The sequence below is a fragment of the Pleuronectes platessa genome, chromosome 3, assembly GCF_947347685.1.
Source record: "Pleuronectes platessa chromosome 3, fPlePla1.1, whole genome shotgun sequence".
In the NCBI taxonomy this organism is placed as follows: Eukaryota; Metazoa; Chordata; class Actinopteri; order Pleuronectiformes; family Pleuronectidae; genus Pleuronectes; species Pleuronectes platessa.
Genome location: NC_070628.1, coordinates 10,117,874 through 10,137,306, shown reverse-complemented (window position 1 = coordinate 10,137,306; position 19,433 = coordinate 10,117,874). Strand labels below are relative to the sequence as shown.

At 41.4% G+C, this 19,433-nt stretch overlaps 1 protein-coding gene across 1 annotated transcript in view; it reads left to right on the top strand.

Annotated features, from left to right (window-relative positions):
* cntln (centlein, centrosomal protein) overlaps window positions 1-19,433 on the top strand; it is an 82,071-nt gene that overhangs the window by 8,532 nt on the left and 54,106 nt on the right. The window contains exons 5-11 of the mRNA XM_053419714.1: window positions 1,056-1,190; window positions 2,104-2,283; window positions 4,367-4,500; window positions 6,128-6,290; window positions 6,931-7,167; window positions 14,578-14,715; window positions 19,192-19,311. Of these exons, the coding sequence (XP_053275689.1) occupies window positions 1,056-1,190; window positions 2,104-2,283; window positions 4,367-4,500; window positions 6,128-6,290; window positions 6,931-7,167; window positions 14,578-14,715; window positions 19,192-19,311 (1,107 nt within the window). The remainder of the gene's footprint in view (window positions 1-1,055; window positions 1,191-2,103; window positions 2,284-4,366; window positions 4,501-6,127; window positions 6,291-6,930; window positions 7,168-14,577; window positions 14,716-19,191; window positions 19,312-19,433) is intronic.

Genomic DNA, 19,433 nt, shown 5'->3' with positions numbered 1-19,433 from the left:
CGGAACCCCCCTCTTTTTCTCCTCTATCAATTGAGCACTACTGGATTTCAAATTGTTCTCGCCTACCTCATTATCAACGTTTGAATTTATTGTCTGCTCTCCAGTATAAATCTCTATTAAAGCCCCTCTGTTCTTAGCACGACGAGCTAGGAGTAGCGAGAAGCGCTAAATCCACTATCTAGATATCTCTGAGTGATTTCCCTCAACATGGCAATTAATTGCATCCCCGAGCACAGTGTTATTTGAGAGAAGGGTGTACCCACAGAAGGCCGTGGATTACCAGCCAACGCCAAACCCCAGCTGATGCAGTGTTCAGAGGCCAGCCGCCTCCTGCTCAGGCCACGGTGGCTGCCAAAAATCATGAAGTGAACATACACCAGCATCAAAACTGGGTAGTCATTAAAATAATTGAATCATATTTGGAGGTGTCTGGTTTGGTGAACATGGACAATTATTGCTCTTTACAATGTTTTGTGATTCATTGTAGAATTAAAACGAGTGTAACATAGATCCTTACTGTCGAGTGTGGGCGGGTGCTGTGAAGAGTGGAATAAAAACAAAAATATTAATTGGCAGCTGTTTTGATAGTTGGTAAATGGTTTTAAGTATTATTTCTAAACAGAATGTCAACTAGTTTATGGCTCAACTTCATGTTCCTCAAACGTTTGAATTTGCAGCTCGTTATCGTCTTCACATCTTTGTAAACTGGATGTCATTGAGTTTTGGATAGTTTGACTTTACAAGAGATTTAATGATGTAAACTTGAGTTTAAGGAAATTGTGATGATAATTTGTCATTATTTTCTGATGCTTTAAAGATTAATCATTTATAAAGAAAATAATCTGCAGAATATTTGATTACGAATTTAACCATTAGTTGTATCCCACTAATAAAAATTACCCAATTAATAATTAGATTTGTTTTTCTTTTACAATCAAAACCTCATTTTGATTTGAGGTTCCCAATATTTAAAGTGATAATATAACCTGTGTCTCTCCTTCTCTCTATCTGTGTCACGCTGTCTCTTTTCCTCTCTTTTCCTCTCACTCTGCCAGAAAGTGGAAGTGCAGCAGCAAGAGATCAACAACCTGGTGCAGCGGAGGACGACAGTGAATGAGGACAGTGTCTCAATGAAGAAGGAGCTGACAGCTCTGCGTGAACAACTCGGCGATAAGGAGCAGGAACTTAAGGTTGGTGGCACAAATTTTCAGTGGCAGACTGGGTCCAATGCCGGATAGTCTCTTCTCTGTGGCTTTGAACACAACAAGTCCTCCCGTCGGCTACAGCCACAGCCATTTGCATCATTTAGAGGAGCGGGAGCATTTCTCAGTGCTCTTTAACACACTCCATGTGTTTGTTTCTTCTTCTCAACCTCGCTCCGTCTGAAGCCTTTCTTTGTTTTTTAGCTTTATTTCTTGCTACTGACAATAGAGAATACTTAACAGCTGGATGGTGTGTGTGTGTGAGGGAGGAAGAGGGAGAGAAAGAAAAGCAGGTTGTTAACTTTGGTTAAGATAAATACTTAATGACTGCTTCAGTGGGGGAAAGTGAAAAGTGTGCATGTGATGGTGTGGCTTATCCCTAATTATGCTTGGATGGGACCGGGCTATGATTAATTGATAAAGGAATGGTCCTTACACAGTCTTGGTGAGGTCTCATGGCGTGAAATCGTTGGGGAAAGCATCAAAGGAGACCTGGGTTGAGTCTAATGGGTCTTGCAGCAAGCACCATTCTCATTAGGAGCCTGTCATTAAAGCCGACAGACTGGCCCCAGTACCTGCAGGAGCCCAGCTCTTGCAGCAAGGCTCGGTCCACACTAGCCAACATATGGCCACGCGGCCCGGTCATACGGTACAGGTGACCTTGGCCAAACAGCAGCCCATGCAGGGAGCTCCCGTGGCAAAGCCGGTCCACTGTTTACATATTCATTCCGCCTCAGCCCCATGGGTTGCTTATCTTTTTTGCATCACTATGTCTTTCTTTTATCATTTTCTCCATTTGAATTGCAACTTTTTTGTTTCTCTCCTTTGGTCACTGTTGTTTATTTGGCCCTCATGACCTCCCACTCTCCTCTTTATACACACACACACACCCCTTATCCAGGAAATGAAGACGGAGTGTAGGAGGAAGGAGGAGGAGGAGCGGCAGGTGGTGCAGGCTCTAGAGGCGGAGAAAGAGGGATTAACTTCCCGCTGGGCCGCCCTACAAGCTGACCTGGAGGAGAAAGAGAGGCAGGCCGACACCCAACAAGACCACAGGGATGCTGCCCAGGCCAGAGTCAAGGTATGAACACGGGGGACAAGTCCGTTTAGCATATTTTCCGAAATGTTATTAATATGCACTGTCCCTGACAAAGTAAAGTAAGAAACACACACACCCACGCTCAAAGTTGCACAGGAAGAGCCAGGTCCTTTATCTTGAACACACCTTGAACTCTGTGATCTCTCACATCCTCTCCTCAGCATGAGAATATAAAATATATCTGTAGCAAATCACATTATTTAAATATGTAGAGACTATATTCAAAGGAAGGAAAATGAATCATTAAACACGAGGGAGACTTTTTTTCTGTTCACCTGATGACCACAACTGAAGACTCAAGACCAAATGTGCGTCATTATTTATCATCAATACCATCTCTGAGAACATGAGTTGATCTAACAGTGACAGCTGTATCCCTGTTTTAACATTCAACCAATCAGATCACAATCAGAGTCCTTGAGGAGGTTTCTCTCGCCTGTTGTCATTTCCTTACAGAATTAATTTGTCCTGTTAGAGTCTCAGGACACCGGAGCTACAGAGGAATCTGACATTCCGTCTGTCCTAATAGACTCATCATTATGAAACATACTGCTACTCGCGTGAAATGGAGTCAGACAGAAAGTCTTGTATAAGTCAGGACTGGAGAGTAATTACACTCGGACAGGATGGAGCCCAGCAACTCGGCTTTATGCACATCCATCACAGCCTAACACACTCGACCTGCTCCTCAGTTTTAGAATCATACTTTGATTTGAAAGATGGAGATGGAGAATACGGGTTGTGCAGGTGGATACATTGTGTCAATTTGATTAACATAGTAAAGATTTATCCACAAATACATCAGTATTAGAGTGAACAAATAGATTAGGTAGAAATATTATATAGTTTACTACTTGTTTTAAACTACACAAGAGATTTGAAAATGAAAAAAGTGCTTGATGTTTTAATTTTGGTCATATATGTAGAAATGTAAGATGATCAAAGTCCATCAACAACACAAACAGTCTCATTAAAAACTAAATATTGTGTGTTCTAAATATTGCATGTTTTACTGCAGGGTAACCATAGTTTGTTGTAAGATGTGTTTTTTTAATTTGATGCTCCTAAACAAGCATAATTGCTGTTTTATGTACATTAACTGCTGTGGTATTTCTTCATTTCTTTCCTTGTAATTACTAATGGCTAATTAATTTTTCATATGGTTGATTCTGGCCCTGTGAAATACTGCTTTTAATTAGATTTAAACTATCAAGGCTCGGGGACCTTTGTGTGTTTGATGCAACGCAATCTGCCCTGCACTAATGGTTTCTTCTTATTAAGGAAAAGCTGTCACTAGCACCTTGTCTACACCTGCTTCAGAGTGAAAGCAGCACAATAGCAGCAGCTGCAGTTCTTCGTCAGTGTTTACATCTCATCTGCTCTGAAGCATTCTGTCAGTGCTCAAAGCCCAATGTGCATTAGTGCAAGCTGAAAGAAGAGCAACTCGAACAGATGCACTTTATTTTATTTCCAAATGAAACATTCTATGTAAGAGTGACTTGTGGACTAAGCTGTGTAAACCCAGTACAAACACGTAAGTAGGAAATGATTCAATCAACAGGCTGACATAAAAATGCAAATAAAATATACATTTATTGCTATTAAGTAAGTGCATATAGCTGTCAGAAGTGGAATTAGATTGTTTCTTTGTGATGGAAATTTTTCATTATTTTCACAAATAAACAAAATGAATATGATATCTGAAAATAATCACTAGTTGCATCCCATAATAAAAAAGGAAATAATTTATTCAACATGTTTTTTAATCTGGTTTCAATGCGAAGCAAAATTATACTTGGCTCTTTGTTATTTTTATGAACACAGTCAAAACCCTGTGTTTGATTTCAGATTTCTAATATTTAAACGCATAATGTGACCCGTAACTCTCTTTGTCTGTATCATCTTCTGCTTTCATCCTCTTTTGTCATCATCAGTCAGATATGATAGTCTGCTTTTCTGTGTCTTTGCAAGAGGAATATGTCATAAAAAACCCTTCAAAATAAATCAGATTGTCCCTTTATTTTCCTGTAAGTGCTTTATATTTGACGTTACTCTGGTTTATCAGGAGCTGGAGGAGGAGCTACATAATACCTGGAAGGAGTTGTCTAGCGTGCAGAGCCACGGTACCAGTCAAGCAGACCAGGTTTCTTCCAAAGAGAGGGAGGTGGCAGCGAAAGAAGAGCAACTCAGTCAACTTCGGTGAGCCCTACCAACTGAAGCCTTGTCCCGTACATTTCAGTGGCTGTTCTCATGTCTCTCATTGATTTCTGGGACCAGTTCAGTAGTTAAAGTATCAGTCTGTCCTGTGAAGGCATATGCGTATACATCACCTCTTGTGGGTTGCTGTTTGCTGCAGCTCGTATATCACTCTACGCCGTGAGGCTTGGGGGTGACACAGATCTCTTCCACTCTGGCTCACCTAAAGCCACTTGATAAGCCCTGCATAGTGGATATGCTTTAAAAGAGGGAGAAAAGGGAAACAGGGAAGGCTTTGGCTAAGCTTTAGTCGATATGATAAAAACTGTGAGAACCGTCCGAGCCTTAGTGGTAATCTCAACCTTTTTTAACTACTTTCCTGTTTTAATGCCAGAGGTGCTCAGATGTGTCAGTCACACCACGTCCAGAGACCAACCAAGGTTTTTAGCTACGTGATTAAAGATGTCCTCAAATGTTAGAGAGCACTTTGTGCTAATTCTATGGGACACAAAACAAATCAGAAAATTAACTTAATGTCATTGTCCTGCAGTCATCACCAAGCCCCAGCTGGTGGGTAGCCACTTTGACATTAACATCTGAAAATCTTTGGGAATTCATTTTTCCCTCCATGATTTTTAACCGTCCAGTTCTAGAGGCAGTCAAAACAGTGCCAAATCATAATGCTCCCTCCACTTTATTTAACTACTGGGATAATGTTTTCATGTTGGTATGCAGTGACCTTTTTATGCCATATTTAGTGCTGTGTAATCTTCCCAAACGGTTTAACCTGAATTTCATCAGCCCACAAAATATTTTCCCTGTAGTTTTATAGAATCTCAATCTGTCTTTGGAAAACTTCAGGCGTGCCCTGATTTTTGTAGAGCAGAGGTTTCCTTTGTGGTGTCTTGCTTTGGGAGCCATGCTCCGTGCAACCATGCACCATGACTTGTCTATGGTTGACTCATAAACAGGTTAGAGGTTTTAACCAGCTTCAGTGATCCCTTAAAACCTGTAGCTGTTTCTCTGGACTTTTTTTGAGTTTCTGCTTTGTGCCATCAGAGTCATCTTAACTTGTAGTCAGAGTAGCCACAGAACTAAATTCAGTTTGTCAAACTGTCGACTGGTCTCTAAAATCTTTGTGACCCTCTCAACCTGTATGAAAATCAACAGTTTTTGATCATCAGTCTTCTGAAATCTTTGCAAGGCATGAGTCACATGAGCAGAAGTTTCTTGTGGATAGACAAACTCTCAACGCTTGAGTGGCTCTAATCCTCACCTCCAATCTGTGTTCATTGAGTTGACTCCAGGTTTGTTAAATCCTGACTTCAGTTATCTTTTGTTTTAGCCTTGGGGTTTAATATTTTTGTCAAACCTACATTGTGGTTGTTTGAATGGTGGATTCAATATGAACAAAGATACATACTGTCATTAGTTTAAATGGACTGTTCGTAATTTGCTGTAATTTAGCTTAAAATCAAATCATATTTCAAGGCACATTTATGGGTGACTTCAGATACTTCCAAAAGGTTCTCTTGCTTGACTCATTTTTTTCAGTGTATTGATTATTATCAAGGACATCACTTCTCTCGTGCAAATGCAATATGTATTCTGTAAATGTTTGTGTGTATAGACGTGAGTTTGCAGAAGTGCAGACTCTGTACAGACAGAGCTCAAACCATGCAGCAGAGCAGAGCCATCTGATCAAGCAACTGGAAGGACTCAACCTCGACACACAGAGAGTCCTGAGGAACCAAGAAGAGGCGCACACTGCTGACACCACGTCCTACCAGAGGGTACTACTCACACATGCACATACACAAGCCAAACCTCAAACTCGTCATTATTATAACCACTTTGTTGCGCTCCACTCATGCCTCACCCGCTGTGGTGATTTATGTCCAGGCTCACTGTAACCTACAATTATTTTACTGGTGCCAGAAAATAAGGACTTTTCCCACAGTATCCTGTTACTAGTGAATATGTTCTTAACCTATCACCCTTCTGTCGGATGACTGTTCCTCTGTGCCATCCACAGACCTAAAAAAGGTGGGGAGCACTGGCAGAGGCTTGGAGCAAGTATAAGTCATAAAATATTAATGAACATTTTGGTTTCACTCACCAATATCTTATTTTTTTAAGTATTTGTTGTATTTCAAAATATCATTTTTTGCTCTTGACATGTGGGACTTTGTTTCATCTTCCCCTAAAGCCTCTTTCAGACAGGCACTGGATTTTTCTGTTGTAATGAAAGCATCTGTTGCGGGTGTTCGTCGTATATGAAATACACAATCTGGAAAATGTCTGTACCCTAAATATGGCATATTTGACGTCCTACTTCTAGTTGATCTGACCTATTATTTTACCTCGTTACATCCCCTCCTGCCCTATGTCAGTTTTACCAACCTGTCCGTCTTTATTTGTGCTTGTTGACAGCTGTACAAGGAGTTGAGTCAATGCTACCAGGCCCTCGTGTCCAGCGAGGCCAAGCTCCGTCAGAGTCACCAGGAGCTGGGCAGCCGACTGGCTCAGAGAGACCAACACATCCTGCAACTCCAGGCCCAGCTTCAACAGCAGGAGCAGGAGCAAACACAACTGGAGCAGCAACAACAGCAGCTACAGGCTCAGCAGACAACAACTAACTCCTCAACCAACAGACAAACTAACTTTAAGGTAAGCACTCCTCTCATTGGTCACCCTCTCCTATTCATTAGAGTTTACCTAGTGCATTGCAACTCCAGGCTAAGAAGTGCTCTGCTGCAGTTGTTGAACTCTGATTTGCACTTGTGTGGGTTTTTGCAACAAACTCCAGTAGGCTTATTATTCCCTGCTTATTATACCTATATTTTGTTTCTTACACGATACCCGCATTAAACCATGGTGCTTTGGTCAATCGTCAAGAGCTGGTGTCTAATCGTCCTAAGGTATAGAAACTGAAAATGTAGGTGGATAAGTAGGTGCAGCAATAAATGATAAGCCCCACCATGGCCTGTGGTGGTGGTCTTATACTGAGAATCACTCTCTTGATATCACTCCAGTTCACCTTTGATCTGTCCATCTCTCTTAGCAGCAGTGTCTTTCATGTCAGCTATCTGATCTTCCCCTCATTCCCGGTCCTAGGAACACATGCACCCGCTGACTTTCTTCATCCACCTTCTCCCTCTTTCCTCCCACTCAAGTACCTGGAAGTCCGGTCACATAGCAGTTAAGACAGCTAAGAGGTGGAGAAAGGTGCTTTAATTGGAGCCGGGTAATGTTCTTGAAGATGCTGTTTGAGTTCCAGTTCTACATCTGTCAGTCAGCAGGGGTTTGACTTCAGCTCTCTACCTTTGAACGGTCACCCCAAGGCGGTAGAGGCTGAAGCATACATTTAATGGTGCTGCCACAATTTAAGTGTCCTTTAATAACTCCTAATGACATGGTGATCGGTGCTTCTCGGACCACACAGTGTCAAAGACTGGGTGGAGAATACTAACAGGTATCTAATATCTTGTACACTTGAGCCACTAGTTCTAACTAGACTCAGTCTGTTCTGCAGCATGACTTTCACTTCAGTTTATACTGCGGCTGATTGCAGGTAAAACAACTCAGGTGATTATATATATTTTTTGCAGCAGTTCAGTAATTTATTTGGCGCCAGAGACTTCAACTGTTTAATTTGATTAGTTGATATTTTCTGACAGTGCTGTTCCCAGACTGCGGAAGCTACAAGATATCAGCTCAAATATTAAGTGAGTTACAATCGCCCTGTCTCACTTAACCCTTTTAATTTAACCAGCTGTGAAGTATAAATGGATCATTTAGTCAGTAATTAAATTCAGGACTGCAGTGTTCCTCCAGTAATTAATACTACATTTAGAGACGTTGTGTGTGTGTGTAGAGTGGGCATGCATGCATACATACATGAATGTAGTGTAGTGTGTGTGTGTGTGTGTGTGTATGTGTGTGTGTGTGCAAACTTCACCTTCACTCTCTTCCACAGCCAGGTCAGAATAAAAAATGGTTTGAGATGTAATAACAAAAATATGATTTATTTATCCTGTGATCAGAATGAATATTAAGCTTTGTTTACTGAACACATGTAGCTCCTGTCTGGCTGATTTGTTTCTATAACTTTTAACTTTCTTCCACATCAAAGTGAACAGATCAAGTATCCCAAGGTATAGCGTTCAGTCAGGAGGGCTTTCTGTTTCCCACTCTGTAATTTCACTGACAGGTTGTGCGTATGTGTGTACGCGTGTGTCTGCACCGGCGTGTGTTTGACTAAAGGTGTGTGTTTCCGAGCACATAATCGCAAATTCTGTAACAACTTTCTCCCGAACACCTGTTAAATTCTAATGCGCAGGTTGTTAAGGCAGATTTGATTTTAATTTTAAATGTTTTGGTGGAAGTTACCATTGGAGGTGATCAAAGTGCTGATCGCTACGGGAGCACAGGGGAGAGACGCAGCGCTCATTTGAATATAGACCAGAGCGACGGCTTTGAACACCCCTCCCGCAGTGGTTTGGAGGGGGGAATAAAAGTGGAGGGTGGGTGAGAGGAATAACACCCATTGTGTGTATACTTCATGCTGTGCACAAAGATTGAATGTCGGTACTCTCCTGTCTCATGCCAAGTTAATTCTTCACAGGAAGCTTAATGAGACCTTACAAAGGCTTTAACATACATGAACAGTGTTGGTGAACGGAACTGTTCTTCATGCCTGTTAAAATGAACAATGCTGTGCGTGGGGTTATTTCATTTTTTTATTTTTACAGTCTCTTACCTCCTGTATCAACAAACCTCACAACCACATTAAATTTAATTCAGAAATGGACGTTGGTTTGTTTTTTAGATGAATAGATAAGTAGATAAATAGATAAATAGATAGGGGCGATAAATACTTAATTGACCATGAGGGAAATCTGGGCATCTAAAGAAAATCAGCACACATATATAAACATTAAAAAAATATATATTTTGGCTTAAAGAATATAAACTAAATCTATATGTGTATGTAAAAAATCAAACAAGAATATATAAAAAACAACCTGTCCAGTTGTGCAACAAAGTGATAGTAGAGCCAGTAGCTGACTGAACTTGAGTATTTTCCCACAGAAAAACCTAATCACATGTAGGTCTTAATTAATAGTAATTTCATATGATTGATTTAAACTACTGATTGTTTTTATGATTCATCATTTAGTGTTTACAACTTAATTAAAAAAGAAAATTCTTAATTTTTAAATTCTAAATAACTTATACGTTTTGCCAACAACTCTAACAACTGAACCTGTCCTGTATTTTCAGGTGTTTTCTGTATTATATATGTGTCTGTGTGTGTTTGCTCTAAACAGCATGTGATGCAGTCTGAGCAAACTGCCAGGCTTCAGAGGTTTGGGTTGCCAGGTTGGGTGGTGACATTACACTTTATAGGCAGGGTAGATCCCTCATTAGTGGACAAAAAAACACAACCTCGACTGCTCATTTAATCATTTATGACTCTTCCCTAACTGCATGATTGTATGTCTAATAGTTGGGTGTTTGGCTACTGTCAGAGCTGTGCTGTGATTAAAGACCAACATTAGAAACCGTAGCTGACCTCAGGCTTTCTGGAAGCTTCACCACTGTAAATGAGTGGTAAGTTGTTAATTGTGTGGGCAGTCATTCAAAGCCCCGGTTACTTTCTCATCATCACTGGAAAGGGAAAATTAGGCTTGTTTGCTCTCTCCAGAAAAGTTCAATCTAAATTTCTGTGCGAGCCACCATTTTATCTCTAAAATGTTTACTGAAACTTAATCTGAAACATTGTTTTTTTTATCACAGCAGAGATTTCTACATGTGTAAATATGATTTAATGATGGCTTCATTCTGTTTAGCTGCTTTAGGCGCAAGGTTGACTTTTTTTTTTTGTTCTGACACTATGAAACTGTAATGGCTCTTGATTAGAAAAGAGACAATAATGTTGTAAGTGCTCTCCATCTTCTTTGAATATGTCTTATTTTCACACAATCAATTACTCTCACTCTCACTATGACCTCTTACTATGCCCAGCTACCCCACCCACTGTGCCGCTCCCTAAAGAATTGTGCACATGTATCATCACCTTTCTTTGAAAATAGCATTAAATTGAAATTTGTAGCATATGATGCACACAATCTATATTACACATAAGAGTTCTTCAAACGATTATTACCTTAAGCACAAAAGCAACATTTCCCAAGAGGACCAAGCTTTTTTCTTTTTTTTTCAAGTAAATTGATTGAAGCCTTTTTTTGTGCATCTCCCTCAGCTTGTTCAGATGGTCTCAGCTTCTCCCTTGTTATTTATGTTACCAACATAAACACTTTTAGATGTATAATTAAAGTGCACAAATACACCCACCGTTTTGCCGGGTCACATTTGGCTTAGGTGAGACGTTTCTTTTGATCATCATCATCATTAATATCAACCGTCAAGTGAAAACGAGGACACCCATAATGCTGCAAGGGAATACATTTTTCGAATAAGCAAACAGACAAAGGTTCCTCTTGTTTGATTTTTTTTAAAAGCTCCACTTTTTAGTGGCTATGACCTTGAACTGCAGAAGGATAAAGGAAATATCAGTCGAAAGAAGCATGTACAAGATATTTATTGTGCGTGTACTTAAAGTCTTCTCCGCTTCTTTTCACAACAACATTTTTGAAAAGCTTTTATCAGAAATTTTGGAGCTGTTTTCTCTTCGATCTTATTTTGACTGTGAACATTTGTTTTCCATCGGGACTGCCTCCCCGTCAGCTCTCCTGTCAGGACCTCTCTAAAAGCATGTTAAAACGTCTTGCAACCTGCTGCTTGCATTTACATACACCTCTTCAACTCAGGTACATCATTAAACCTCATTATTTGAAAAACATTATACGTTATAATGAATTTTAAAAAATGCTTGAAAATAGAGAGCAATTTTGTCAAATACAAATTGTTACTTTTGTCATCCATTCATCTTGCGTATGCTGTGTGTGTGTATGTGTTACTGGTAAATAGTGTTGTCAACATTAGTTTGTGTGTGAGTGTGCGTATTTGGAGCCGGGCCATGTCCGGGGCCAGAAACATACTAATGACATGGACTCCAGCGGTGTGTTTTACCAGCTCAACTGCTCTCATTAGATGAGAACCTCTGCGTAGTGCAGCTCGCCTCATTAATGAAGCACAGCCATGTGCCGCTGCAGATACACGCACTCACTCGTTCAAGCACATACACCCGGGTCAAACAGGCTGTGTGGGAGGACGCAGGGCTCACACACACACACACACACACACACACACACACACACACACACACACACGTGAGCACGGACGCACATGCACATACTCTGCATCCTACTCCCTTTGCACTGTCCTTCTATGAAGTCCCTCTCCACTGCGCTACCAGTTAACACACACGCTCATACATATATGCACACACATTTTTTGAAGAATCATCATCTTGAATACAAAGTGCACTTGGCCTGTTGGAAGAGGGGGGGGGGTGCACCTCCTCACTTCTCAAGCCTATCAGATCACTTTCACAAACCCTGTCCCTCTGCAGATGTGTGCAAATGTGATTGTGTAAGTATGTATTTCGGTGTGCCTGTGTGTGTGTGTGTGTGTGTGTGTGTGTGTGTGTGTGTGTGTGTGTGTGTGTGTGTGTGTGTGTGTGTGTGTGTGTGTGTGTGTGTGTGTGTGTGTGTGTGTGTGTGTGTGTGTGTGTGTGTGTGTGTGTGTGTGTGTGTGTGTGTGTGTGTGTGTGTGTGTGTTTGAGGGGCCCCTCCTGATTATAGCTGCTCCATAATTAACAGTGATCAGATTTGTTTTGTGGCATAAATGGTGCATGTGTAGAACATTAGGCCTGGCAAGTCTCATTTCACATTCAGCTCAAGGGCTCGGCAGCAGACGGGTCACGAGCTTCAGGGAGCACAATCACAAGCCTCGCTCCATATGGTCCTGCCTGCCGCATCCTCACCAGCAAGGGCCGCGAGTGCCAGACAAGTTCCCCCAAGAACCTAATCGTGTTCAGTAATTACCAAGACTGGTTTTTCTCTTTTTTTTTTTGCTCCTTCCCTCCCCCAGCTCCCCCCCCCCCCCTATCTCTTGCTCTTTTTTCACAGCCCCCGCATGCTCTTTTCTTCTCTTTCAATCTCACGCGCTCTCTCCCTGTCTGTTGCCTTTACTAAGCTGCTTGTAATTTGTTTATGGTTTCCCTTTTTACACCTTTTCTGCAGTTTTCCAGTTTTTTGCTGGATGAAATTTTAGGATTGGGATGAGAAAGATTGCGAGAGAAAAATAACTCCGACACTCCCACTTCGGTTAATTTCTAAATTGCTTTATGTGGCTGATGCCGAAAAACCCAGCCCGTCCTCCTGACTGCCTGGAAATTATAAATAATTGTAACAGATGCGCCAATATGGCCGGCCTCCAATAAACGAGGCCCCAGATAATTTGACCAACCCCGTTTGACAGGCCAATTTAATAAAACATGAACAAAATCTTCCTCACTAATAATTTATCATCCCCTCTCCTCCCCTTTGGTTAAAGTTGATTACCCTGGCAGTTAACAAGGTCACGCCCAGATGCCAGGTTTCTGATAATGCAATCAGAACTTGTTGGAAAAAAGGTGATGACATCCTGTGCAGTTTTCCTCACTTACCTGGCCTCCCGGTACAGCACAGTTGTGAATGCCTCTATTTGTCAAAAGCCTTCAGTTTGATGTGTTGTGTAGAAAACGCACTTGATAGCAGCAGGTGAGGTTGTTTTTTTGTCTCCGAGTGTTTCACACCTTTATATCAAGGATTTAAGAAAAGAAAGGTGTAAATGTGCAGTGAGGTGATGGAGTCAAGAGGTATGTGGGTGCGTGTTAACATCAAGATAAAGACATTAACGAAGTTTCACGTAAAATGTGTCATCTTACTTTTCAGTGATTGCGTGTGTAAAGCTAAACATATACTGTCCCTTTAAAAACAACCAAGTCACTATAAACATCATGAAGGATCTGTTGAAGTGTAAAGATTGAATGTCACATATGGCTGACATGGACATTACAAAATCCCTACTTGCATGGATTCATTTTAAGAATGTGTACATCACCACGTGCTTCTCCCTGTGTCGGCCCTCTGCTGTATCCTGGTCCTCTTCAGTTCGTTTTGGGTTGTCCCTGCTGTGTGCTGAGGTGTGCAGGTGCTGCCAGACCCTGATAATAGACACTGATAAATAGATGGGCCATGATAACACACAACACACCACACACTAACCAACAATGTTATTGGTGGTGGATGTGCTGCCCAACCTCCACATGACACATCTGTTTGTTGACTTCAGTTTATGGAAATGTAACTTAGACATCCAGTATGAAAGCTGCACTCCGCTCAACCAAACACTTTGACACTGTCGATTTTTTTGTTGCATTGGTCCAGAGCTCATAACATTGCATTATGGACTATTACTATTGTATCCGGGCTAACAGTCTCTCTGTGTCTCCTATAGATTACACCATGTATACTTTAATTTGTGATCATAAAGTAGAAAAACTTGGCTTTTTTCTTTGATTTCACAAAAATGATATTTTCTTTTTTCTATCTTTTAGATTGCTAAACAAAACCAAGTTGTCTTAACTCCACCTCGCCTAACCAAAATTTGTATTTGAACAATTTTATCCGAATTATCTGCATTCTTTTTTGGTTTTGGCAATATTAATAATAAGTTAATTTACCAGTACATTGTGTTCCACACACTTAATACGTATTTTGAGTGAGAACATTTTTTCTATTTTGCTTCCTGAGTTTCCGGTTTTGAATGATGGTCCACAACCAGTATATAACTTCTTCATTGAGAAAAAACAGACAAAGATATTTTGACATGTCACAATGATGTATCATTATTGACTATTAAGTCCTTAACCAAATGAAAACTTTATTCTCTTGAGTGTTCTCTAAACAAAGCTTCAAATGACTGTTCAGTCATTCTCACATGTCAACACATACAACTTGTATACATGTTCTTTTGCATGTGCTCATGTAACTTTGGATTCAGACATTCTTGCATCATTCTACCTTTCCTTTGTTCTCACATCTTTTTGTTTTTCCCTCCTTACAGGCAGTGGTGTCAGAGCAGGCTCATGCCGTAGCTCAGAGTTGTAGCCCCTCTGACCAGAGCTCCAACCCAGGCACAGATCCCAGGCCAGAGGACAAGAGCCTACAACGCAGATCCACCAGCTCCCTAAAAAGACATCAGGTAGATTAGCGCACATACAACTGCTAATTATGTCAAAGACAGCATGTGGGGCTAACATGCCCACGCTTATCCATCACTACTTTGCTACGATTAGATCAAAGCTACAAAGAGGGGCTACGAAGGAAATGATCTGTAGAGAATCATGTGATATACCAGACCCTGGCTTTGCCAACCTTTGTCCTGAACTCCACAACACACACAGATGCCCCTCCTACTGTGACCAGGCCGGCGTGTGCTGCTGGTTTCACGCATGCCTTGGGCTCAGGTCCTGGCTAATTTACCGCTTCAGCAGAACATTATGAACAAAAAAGAAGCTTTTGATCTTCTCAGTATTCCACTCATAAGTTTGGCAGGTTAGTTTCTAGATGGCCTCACTCACTGTAAAACTGGCCTTAAGACACATTGTTTGATTAACAGCACCGTCCTCATTATAGCTCCAGTAGACGTGCTTCTAATAGGCCGTTTATACATGTGATGTAATTATTTTTTTACAGAATATAAAAACTAATGCAAAGAAATAGATAAATTGTATTAATTTAATTTGATGTGCTTCCCTTTTTTGTAGGCACTGCTATGCTTGCCTTAGGACACGCACATATACACAATCTGGCTGTTGATAACACATATTTTTTATCCTGGTGTCGATAGTTTTACCTCACAGAGGGATTCTAATTGATTTATATGTAAAACATTTTTCATACCTTTATTGCACTGAATGATAACATTAAGCTTAATGGGATTTATAAAAGTGTAAACCAGTGTCTTGAATGCAGTGTGCCTGTATTGTCCTTTTCAAGTCAAAACTAAACTTAACTAGATCTCAAAGGTCTAAGAAATTAAGACAACCACAGTATAGTCACTTTTCTGGAATTTAGCATTTTGGACTTTTTCGTCACCCTTACCCTTTCTGTGTATATAAAATGATGAGGCTCACTTATCCTACTTCTCATTACTTGGGCTCAGCATGGGGCACTATTATAGTGAAAAGTCTGTAAATGAGTACGTCCCTGTTCCGTCTTGACAGGCTTCACTAGATGTGATATTGTAGTTTTTCCCCCCTGACCACACACACATCTGTTGCATACGTACTTTACATTTAAAAATTACAATTTGATGCTGCCGCATGATCATATGGCAGGAGCTTGGCCAGCGTAGAGCCCACAGAGATTTAATCAAAATTGCACATTTTAATATATCCGGCTGACATGTAGTAATATATCCTATATATCTACCTCATTGGCTGTTGATCTTCCCAAACAAATTGGTGTGGACAGCTTCTACTATGTCACCAAGGGGATGTTTACAGTAAGTGTTGCTTACTTAGGGTCTTTGTCACTTAATTTACCAACTTTTCACATACGTCTACCTTTAACAACGTCAAGTCTAAACTTGCGTTCATAGAAACACGTGAACGTTTTATGCAGTAGTTGCTGTGAGCTTCTCTTTGTCCAAGTATGATGATGTTCCATAGAAGCCATAAACCGGCTGCGCTCTATTCAAACAATAATACCAAACTGCAAGGTCAAAAGCTGATGAAACGAGCCCTCTGTGCATCCTATTGCTGCCACCTAGGGCACAATTTGCAGCTCTTTCAGTTAGTGCCCTTAAGTGATGTGATTATTGGCTGAGGTGACGAGCAGTCACAGTGGTGCATGACTCGGAGTTTGTTACACACTGGAGGTGAAAATCAGGTGCTGTGTTTTTGTCATAAAAAGAATGTCTCTGGATTTGAGTGATGAAAGTTCACTTGGATTTGGGAAACCTGATTTCAAAGAATTAATAAAAGTTAATTTGTCTATAAATGATTCAGGAAAAGTTAAGTCTATTATATTCGAATCGAGACATTATTTGTTTGTACCTCGTTGTTTACCTAGAACATTCAGCTCTCAGGTTACTGGCTCTTTAAAGTATCTGTATCTGTTGGTCTTCAGAATTATTTTGCTCCTTTTAACAGTTTTGTATGGGCAACACATTTGATGTACATTTGCTTTGTGTGTGTGTGTGTGTCAGTCTAAGTTTGTCTATCTACAGTAAGTATGAATCCTTCTTGTCCTGCGCTCGTGTGCATTTGTACAACATTCCTTTTCATCTGAGAACCCAAACAAGTTCAGCTTTGAGAGCTCCAGACACACACATGACATGCCGCTGCAATCATAAAGAGGCCCATTGATGACAGTGACCCCTCTCTCTCTCTGGGAGATGGAGGGAGAGAGGGTGGCGGAGATGTGAAAGGAGGAGGGAGGGAGGCAGGCGAAGAAATGTTTCTTCTTTGCTACACAACCGTTGACACTGACCCCTCAGTAAATAAGAGTTTTACTCTGGCATACGCACAGACTCTGTTTAGATACCGGCCTCTCCCGTCTCTGCCCTGTGCTCCTCCATCTGCATTGCACTGTCATGTTTACAGAGTCATTACAGGGTGTGATGTGCAGGTCAGGTCATGGCCGCCAACCAGCTGCCGAGCTGAGGTAGACAGCGGGCACATCTTTCTTTGCCTTTTGTTCTCTGCTTTTTATCTTTCGGGCCTGTCTCATGGAACATTACCAACAATGTCACAGCATAGAGGATACCTCACAAACAGACGGCACTCATGTGTTTTCTGGACTGCAGACCGCCGTGCAACTGGACCAGAGAGAACATCTGCAGCAAATCTCCATCATTTGTCAGTGTCACCATGTCATCCTCCCCTGTACCCCTTCAGACAAACACACACAGTTTCTCTGCTCTGGTTCTCACCTAGAGAGGAGGCGGGATTTAAGAATATTCAGCTCATTATTGAGTAATAATAATCTCCACTAAATGTATTTCTACCTGGAAAACCTATTTAGAACTTCTTCAATAAGTCGTACTTCATAGTTGGTCATCTTTACTCTAATTCCTGGACACCGATCGGCTTTGGATTCCCTTTTTGGCCCCTGTGCTTCCCCCATGTACACACAAGCTAAGCCAGTTGGCCTTACACTCTTCAGGAATATGCAGATCAATCTGCTAATTAGTTACATAGAGTCATTAAGGCTGAGTTAGAACACATGGTTGGCAGACATGCAGGCGTGAAAGCAGAACTGGGCACATCAGGTCACTGGAGTCAACTGTAGCCCCGGGGCACATTCCCAAACACAGGAACATGTCAGTTTCTGTACAAATGATTTTTACAAATATGCAGGTTGTAGTGATAAAACTAGACTATTTTCATTAATGACATAAATATGTTCTTGATGTTGTAAAAATGTTGGAATGTAAAAATGTTCTGCCTTTGCTATTAAATGTACAGTATTTCATCGTTACTGTTTTGCTCTGCAGGATTGAGCAATTACATGTATTCATTTCACGTCACCATTTTACAACAACACTTGATCGTGAGTTCAGTTTTATTTAGAATTCATTTGTACTCATCAACGTCGACAGTAGGCCCTTCAGATATGATTTCTGCCGCCATTGTCAGAAACATGGAGCACTGGGACCTGTATTATTAAAATACACCTGCCATTACCTCCAGCAACCACAGCTGTTGTCAAATCAAGCAGTGCGGAAGTTTGTAGTTTTATAACTGTAATAGACAACAAATATTGTAATAGCCACCAGAACGTACTTTTAAAGGGAGGGGCTAGTATTGATCGACCATCCTATCTTAAACTTTTTCCCTACACCTCCTCCTCCTGGACTCCTCTTTCGCGCCTGCCCAAGGACTGCTGTGTATTTAGTCGTATTGCATATTTTAGCCTGCCATCTGGTCAGCCCTGCTTGGCACCACAGGGGGCCTCCCATCCTCTCATATTCATATTCCACTAGCATATTGTTCCCACTGCTTTTCTACAGCATGGTCCCAGCCCTTCTCGACTTCTTTCCACCGAAGAGGCTGGCTAGCAAACTGCACTCCCCCCTCCTAATCGGCACCTCTTCCAGTTGTCCTATCAAGTGTAACCTGGAGGCCCCTAGTAGAGCAATTAGAGCGGCCTCCCTGCCCACCTCTTGTAATGAAGCCCAGCACATTCTGGAATCTATAGCCCCTTTAGTCTCCCCTAATGGGACATCATTATTGTCAAAGAAACAATGTAAATGGAAATGAACATACTCATTAGCCAGTCGCAGGGAGAAACCTTTGCAGCTCTCAGCTTGCAACTCCCGCTCCCAAGCGCGCGCGCACACACACACACACACACACACACACACACACACACACACACACACACACACACACACACACACACACACACACACACACACACACAAAGTTAGCCTCCCCCTTTCAGTTTCTGCAGACTGCTGCTCCAGCTTGCTTTATTCCTCTGGTAGCATGTTTGTTTGAATGTGCATACGTGTGTACTGAAGAAGACAATGTGCATGTTTTCCTCAAGGTGAAAGGGAAATGGAATGAACTGGTTATTCCATTATTGGCAGTCACTCAGTGCTTCTACAGATGTTAATTGTTGTGAGCACAAGTTCTCACCCCAGTGCTCCTTTGCTCACCTGTCCCAGAGTGCACCTGTGCAGCGGTCCAGGTCCCTGTCCCCAGCCAGCAGTGCTGACTATGATAGTGGGAGGAGAGGAAGAGCAGAACACAGGGTTCAAGACCTTGAGGAGCTGCTGCAACTGAAGGTAACTAGTTGCTAAAATAGATTAATACCTCTCCTTTTCTTTTGTCTACACTAATCTGTTTATCCCTCACTCTTCTTTGAGGCTAATGTCTTTCAGCCAATATCAGCTTCTTTGCCTTTTTC